The sequence below is a fragment of the Ptychodera flava genome, chromosome 12 (assembly GCF_041260155.1).
Source record: "Ptychodera flava strain L36383 chromosome 12, AS_Pfla_20210202, whole genome shotgun sequence".
Lineage (NCBI taxonomy): Eukaryota > Metazoa > Hemichordata > Enteropneusta > Ptychoderidae > Ptychodera > Ptychodera flava.
This window is the reverse complement of record NC_091939.1, coordinates 5,300,919-5,308,767: the sequence shown is the minus strand read 5'-3', so window position 1 is coordinate 5,308,767 and position 7,849 is coordinate 5,300,919. Positions and strand designations below refer to the sequence as shown.

The 7,849-nt window shown below is 39.2% G+C and overlaps 1 protein-coding gene across 1 annotated transcript; it reads left to right on the top strand.

Annotated features, from left to right (window-relative positions):
* The first annotated feature begins 350 nt into the window (after positions 1–350).
* Positions 351–7,193, top strand: LOC139144777 (uncharacterized). Its single transcript, XM_070715512.1, has 7 exons — positions 351–463; positions 1,050–1,077; positions 1,541–2,143; positions 3,407–3,655; positions 5,554–6,183; positions 6,803–6,835; positions 6,992–7,193. The coding sequence occupies exons 1-6, from the start codon at positions 386–388 to the stop codon at positions 6,811–6,813; spliced, it is 1,599 nt and encodes a 532-aa protein (XP_070571613.1). The 5' UTR covers positions 351–385; the 3' UTR covers positions 6,814–6,835; positions 6,992–7,193.
* Positions 7,194–7,849: the final 656 nt, after the last annotated feature.

Genomic DNA, 7,849 nt, shown 5'->3' with positions numbered 1-7,849 from the left:
CAAATGCCAATCAATTTTTAAAGTATCGTACAGGGTGACATATTAAGTAGAAACAGCAAAAGTGTGGTACATATGTCTTAACCATGCATTTCAGCTTCGGGTGAAAAAGATTACGATGAAAATGCCATTTCAAATGTTTTAATTCCAACAGCTTGAGAATCAAATAACCTTGAGAGATCCAAAATTAATCAATGAATGCATTATGTAGAGATAGTCTAATTGTGTGTGTGCACCATCTCTTTCAACAATAATCTATAAAGTTCCTACCACCTGTTACAATAATCGTGCTCAATCTAAATCAAAAATGCTAATTCCGAAATGTCTACTCTGCTATGTCAAGTAAGTTTAATTTTGGTAACAAAGTGTATATTTAAAGAGATAAACTATGGTGAAATTTGCATTGTCTGAAGCCTGGTTTGCCAAGATGAAACTTATCTCTTTGCTAGTTCTCTGCATGCTGCAGGTAAGTACCTTTGGACTTTGGCGAATAGTATAGACTCGTATACAACTGGCTGCCAATATTCACTTAGCATTAACACAGCAATTTATGGAGTAATCATCATAATAAATCGTTACGTATCACGGGACCAAAATTCGTTGGACTAGTTTCTTTCGTGCGCAAATTGAGGAACAAGGACATTTACCCAATTAATAATTGAGTTGAATCTATCGCTCGGTAGTTTAGACAACCGACGAATTCTGTCGCGTTTAAGGTATTTACACTTAGATTAATTTCAGACAAATATTATCAGAAAAGCAGCTTTACGTTTAAAAACATAAAAGGAACATGTCCAATCGTTCTTTAAAATATATTCCGACCTTATACAGCTTGACATCCATGCAACATGCTCAAAGCAAATTGCCTTGTGATATCGGAAACGATGACAAGGAAAAAACTGCGTATGCTTTATTAATGAATACTATAATAGGTACAGGTATGTCTAGAGTTTGGGCGATTGTCGCTGAGTACAGCAGTGTCTGCAACTTTTTAGAATCCATTTTAACTGAAGTCATTGTCGTAAAAAAATATTATTTTCACTCACATTTAGAAAGCCATTAAAGGCCAGGGCTATGTAGGTAAGTCTCATTCAAGCTTTTTGTGCTCTTGTCAGTTCCATATGTATTATGTGACCCTAAGGTTATACGAATATATATGATACTTCCTCATTCTGTTGATGAAAAATAGGCGAATGTTCTCATCCATTTATATCGTAACTCGCTTGAGTGTGAAATCAAATGATTAATTTTCGATCCCAGGAATGGAAGTTGCCGTGAAATAGAAATGCAAAAATATATTTACCATAATGCCTTTGGTTCCATCAACTTAGATGTGATCTATTTGTTCGTGAAATAATAAACCGGGCACTTGTGTTTGGGCAATAAGGAAAATGGTCATGTCTCTCGGTATATCCGGTTTAAAGCGGCTGTTTATACACATTGCATCATTGTCATGTCCGATCGACTCTATGACGCTCGAATTAGGCGGTTTTGTCTATCAAAAATGAATGATATGTGATAGAATTTTATTTATAATAAACAGGTGATACACTGCTCGGTGTCAATGTTGATAAGTCCTTGGTTGCTCGGTCCATTGGATTTGGTGGCGCATGGCGGGTGATCCCAAACAGCTGCTGTGTCACGAGAATCGCTGTCAAGCCCGATGGCACCCTCCTTGGTGTCGGCGAAGATGGATCCCTCTACTCCAAGACTAGCCCGGATGTCGGAGGGTGGGAGCTCATCGAAAACACCTGTTGCGTTCAGGATGTTTCCGTCATGCCAGACGGCACCATCATCGGTGCTAACGACAGGAGGAAAATGGTGTACTACGAGGAAGACAAACTTGCGTGGAAGCAGGTCCGATTTGCCAATGGCGTCGTTAGAGTCGAAGCTCACCCCGATGGGAGAATCATTGGTGTCCGTCAGAAGGGCTCTCTAAGAATCCGCAATGGTATCGAAGGGCGATGGAAATTTTTGAGGAGCAAGGCTTTGAAGGTAGATGACGTCGCCATACAGCCGGATGGTGTCATTCTTGGCATCCAAAAGAGAAAGTGCGGTGTCCATGTGCAGAAACCCGACTTTAAGTGGGGAGAAGAGTTGACGGACAGTAAATGTGTCATCTCCCTAGCTGCGCCAGGAATTACTGGTTAGTTTTGTCGTTTTTTCTATTTATTTGCTGTAAAATCTTGATTTTGAAAGAGGTGGCTAGGTGTCAGCAATGAAAAAAGATAAATGAGAGGAAAGTTGGGCGGGAAATGTGTGAGAACAGGTTTTCTTAGACGCAGAAGCCGATGACTTTACAAAATCGAAGATGCTACATCCCGATGCTAAGGGTATTCATTAATAACCTTTATAACACGCCACATGCTCATTCCGTGTCGCGATTGGCCAGAATACGTCACGTGACGAGAAAATAGATACGTCTAGTCCCCACTGGATCGACAAAAGTGACGTCAGAGGGCATTTTTTGAAAAGCTATTTCCCTAGGGAAATAGTTCTGACCGAATTTGGAAAAGTGTCCGGTCACATGACCGTAGTGTCGTCTGCAGCTTTGCAACAATGGCGGTGACTGGAACGTGATGTGCGTCCGGAATAGGTAAAGACACATTCTCTAAAACAGATTTTCAAACATTTTCCAACATTCCGACAGCGTAGGAACTTGAACAGCTCATCGACGGAAAATATTAAAGCGCAACTAAGGATGTCGCTACGTATGCTTAAAAAGAATATTTTTTGAAAGAAAGTGGTACCACGTACAACTGAAACCGCTGTGGAAACATCGCCCAGTAAACTTGTCACAATGGATTGTTGCGGTACAAAATATCAAAACACAATAAAAACTATATAAAAATACAACATGAGCATGTGGTGTTCTATAAAACACCTATAGCCTGGTCTTTATTCGGGCTATAGCGCCCGTCTATTACCCCTCGTGGCCATGTGTTACCAGAAACACATCGCTATACCCCTCGGCCTACGGCCTCGGGGAATAGCGATGTGTTTCTGGTAACACATGGCCCCTCGGGGTAATAGACGGGCGCTATAGCCCTCATGACCAGGCAATAGGTGTTTATTAAAGATTTTACCGTTGATATTATGGGTCTATCACAAAATTTCGAGTTGCTAAAATATCACTCAACGGGTCACCTTGTCCACGTAACATCGCTAGCTTTAACTTCGCTATGCCCAGAAAGGTGAATGCTCTTCGCTTTGTATTTGTTTGAGTTGATCTAAGCTATCTGGGGGCCGGTGGATGTTAAACAAAACCAAGTAAACGGCATCAATCAAGTATATCTTTGCAGCTGACTATAATAAGATTTGATACTGCAATACATGAGCTAAAAAGATAAACATTCATATTACTTTAGGTCACCTCACCAAGAGCTTTTCACTGATTTCCTCACCTTAGCCCCGTTAGTGATACCCCTGACGACAAAGGCTCCAACAGAAGCACCTACAGTGGCGCCAACAGAAGCACCTACAGTGGCGCCAACAGAAGCACCTACAGTGGCGCCAACAGAAGCACCTACAGTGGCACCGACCGTTGCGCCAACCGTTGCGCCAACTGTGGCACCAACAGTTGCTCCGACTGTGGCACCAACTGAAGCCCCGCCGAAAACCACATCGGAATTGCCACCTGGACTACAAGGACCCGACGGTATTGAAACCAACATAATTATTTTACCTTAAGGCTAGGCGTGAAAAAATTAAATACATGTTCATCGATTTTTTTTTTGTGGCAAAGCAACAGAAGCAGCAGGTGAATTTTTGTACGAATCATACCAAGAATTTAGGAGAATGCATGCTCAGGAAATATCTGTCAGTGGAGAGAAACTAATCATAAACGTTGTTTTCCACAAATTCATTCATTTTGTAAGGAAAGAAGAACACAACTGCAGATAAAGTGTTGATTATACCTGATAAATAGCTGTTTGATTCAGAATTTCTTTTCTACATCTGCTCCTATGGTTAATTCCCTGGAGCCATTCAGCAACATTGTTTTCATTCAAATCAATATCGATTACTACAAAGAAATGTGAAAGCTAGACCATCGGAAATGGTGACTTGCGTTTCATTGTCGACAGTAATAATGCATGTGACATGTCCAAGTAATCTTTTAAGGAAGATCACATAACAGTTTGATATGTCTTTCGGAGTAGAACAGGAATGTAAAAGCAGTTGGCATAAAAGCGCTGAAAAGTATAAGAAGTATAGAACTGTTGTCTCTGAAACTTCCCGAAGTTTACGATTGCGTTAACATTTAGCTTTTTCATTGTACGTTGATTCAATTTTGGCCTCAATACCAGTGTCTCGACACACTTTACAGAATGCCTTGGCAATTCTGAACTGTGATCTGTGTGATTATATATGATACCATTAATGGGACTGTCTTACTCTTTAAAATAGCAACAGCATGCTCCGAATGATACAGTAATGGCAATTTATTGAGTCCTCTCTATTTGACTCCTCCACGTCACAATTAGTCGTACAAAACACAATATGGGATACGCGGTAGCTTGGAAATACGTCAAATACAATTTCGCTGAAATAATTGTTAAACTGTTGTGACCATGTCCGAGATCTTCAAAAAGCCCAAAAAAACCAAAAAGCCAATCGAAATTGGTAAATGTAGAGTGGCGTTTCAGATGAAACATTTTTTTCTGGCCTCATAAGATTTTGTGCTCACACCAGGAAGGCATCTTTTCAGCCTAGGAGAACATTTGTATCAGAATGTTCCTCACATAAAGATAATTGAGTTTTCATGTCCTTCGGCCACTTTAGACTCAGAAATGGATATGCCTCGTGGAATTCCGTATCATGTTCATCGATTCTGACAAAGACAGTCTCTCATCGTAAACCTCTTTCTACTTTCCTTTTTACTGTTGTTTTAGTTTAATGTTGGTTGCAAGAACAGTGTTGTTTCATGATTAATATGTGGAATGATGTATTATTAAAACTGTCCGACATTATTAGGTAGGCCTTCCGAAAACGAATGCTGAAATTACGTTTTAAAACTCTTTAAAAGGGAAACTTTGATACAAAGACAGAAATACAGAAGACAACATCCAAATTCAATAAATTACAGCCCGACTTCATTTTATCTTTGGCCCACGAACACCTACCAAATGAAGACCTTGTAAACGACATTATTCTGAAAGTTTTGCTGCCCTTTGTGGGTTACCGATTAAATATCTCAGTGCCCCTTTTCAGGAAAAAAATCAAGTAATTGAAAACTTATTTTACGAGAAAGAACATCACAGCGCCACTGTACAAGTTATTTATGATTGTTGACAATATCCGTGTCTTCAGTGGTGGAACTGATTATACGTCGATACGGACGAATTCAAAATTTAAGTCCATATTTGTTTTGCAGAATATAAGTGATACCCACATGTATGAGAACGACAGTTCTAAAGACTGATAATCAATGAAAGCTGGCCAAAATCAGAGAAGTGAGCAAGTAATAATTATAAGGCTACGTGTGAAAAAGCTCCGTCGTATATAAATATATATACAAAACTGTTCTAATCGCCTAAATTTATATTTCTTTGTAAGGTGCTCTCTATGGCATTAAGTTGATAGACTTCAAGATGATAAAAAGGGAAAGTCTCGACTCTCCCTGGGTAGAAGTTCCCAACAGCTGTTGTGTTATGTCCGTGGCAAAAATGCATGATGGTACCATAGTTGGATTAAAGTTCGGCCGAAAGATGCTCTGGACAAAAAAGAGTGAAGAAGCTCCCTGGGAAGGCCCGATCGCAAATACCGAAAACACCGGAGCTATCACAGTCATGCCCGATGGTACCCTGGTAACCTCTCACCACGTTGGGGGGTTCCGATATCGCAAGACCTTGTACGAGCCTTGGTCCGACCCAGTGCCAACAAACATGTATATGGCGTACATCGCAGCTACACCAGAGGGCGGATTTTATGGCATCACTGGCGACGGTAATCTATATCACCGACCAGGTCTAGAGGGAGATTGGTCTGTAGTCTACAACTTAGCATCTCAAGACCTTTATCATCAAGTCGGTGGTGTTACTGTCTCGGCAGATGGTACTGTTCTTCTTATGAATAAGATGGTCCAGTATATCACAAAGGCAGACTACGATATATATCATAACTGGAAACATACAAAGGCCCCAGAGGCTGACTTTCCGACGCTGGTAGTAACTTTCATCAAACCTGGTGAGTATTAAATGTCATGCACGATGTTTTAGGCTGTTAAGCATCAGGGGAGTGTTTTCGTACAGTCGCTTGCTATGTTGAAACTCCTATTAAATCCCTTTGGATCTTGTAGAGTTAAGAATACCACTGTCTTTCTCTGAAAAAGTATAAACGAATACGTTTGCATAGTTAAACCGAATATACTTACTTTGAATTTTATATATAAGTAGAATTCAGGAATTTTGTCAGCAAATTGTACAAATTTTCAAAATCAAAACCCTTTTTTATTGCAAAAATTTCATTTGGCATAGTGTTGACAAGTTCATAACTACACCATATGTGGATTTAGAATTTCAGGCAATTAACAAAATCAACATTTGAAATTAATTTTCAACTGATACGTCTTAAACGTTTCCAATTGAAAGCGAGAGAGATACGATATCAATCAATATCAATTAAGGAAATTTAGGTGCGTCACTGTTTTTAATACTACTGTAGAACAATATGTCTTAGTTGAGAGAGAGAGAGAGAGAGAGAGAGAGAGAGAGAGAGAGAGAGAGAGAGAGAGGCGAAGACAGATGCTTAAATACAGTCTATAAATATTTATTGACGAGCGCAACGTGATTTTTTTTTATTACAGTTCACAACTAGGATATCATTCGATGGCCAACAGGTATGACAATCAACTATTTCTACAAGAAGTTAAGATTATTACAATTATAAAAATAATTGCTTTCCACAAACTCGTGCGTGTATTTTCTTTTAATGTATTAAACATTAGTATTAAAGTCTTGCATTAGACTGTTGATGATTAAAAATTATATTACAGGGAAAAGTGTTTCCAGCACAGTGGAACTGAAGAAATATAAATTTTGTGTTGTTCTGCGATGAAAGGCTGGTTTCTAATGGGAAAAGGAAGCGCCAAACACTCGTGAAGCATGTGGATTATGATTGTTGTAGCAAGATGATCGACATTATTATCTGTAAAAACCTGTCTTCACTGCATGGCTGAATAAAGATAAATTGCATGACTGAACACAAATGTTGTCGAGTATTTCTTTCATCATGTTCACTTTGAAGTACATGCAATGCCCCAAGATATTCATTAAGTTTTTAGCCTGCGGCAAATGACAGCGTGAGTTTTCCAAATTCTTGTATTGTGTGGTATCATAAAATTGCCAAAGTTGATGTGTAGAAATGAACGTTTGAAATTTAAAAAGAGCTGGAAATGTCCGTGGAAGGTATTCGTTGTGCGTCATCTTTAGAGAGATAAGTTTAAAAAAATGATACACGATATAAATAAGACGTTTATGCAATGATATCGTGGATTTTCCACCATATGCTATTACAGTTGATGGGAAGCAAGGAACTTCTCATTTTTCATGGGAAGTTTTACCTGTTTGGCTTGCTGAGAGGTACTCGATATCTTTTACGTAGTACTACACATGCTCACACCGACAAACTCCTAAGAATCATTTTCGTCTATGTCTACATGTGCCTTGGAATACAGTGTTATCGGCCTTCGTCGACTTTTCCGTTGGTGTTTTCCCCTTCTCGTAATGTCGGAGCATGGTGGTCTTGAAACGCAGATAAGACTCTCCCTCCTACTGTAGAGCATGGAGTTTTTAATAAAAATACCTAAAAACGGTAACTTATAACATGCAAAGAAATAAATTATAGATAAAAT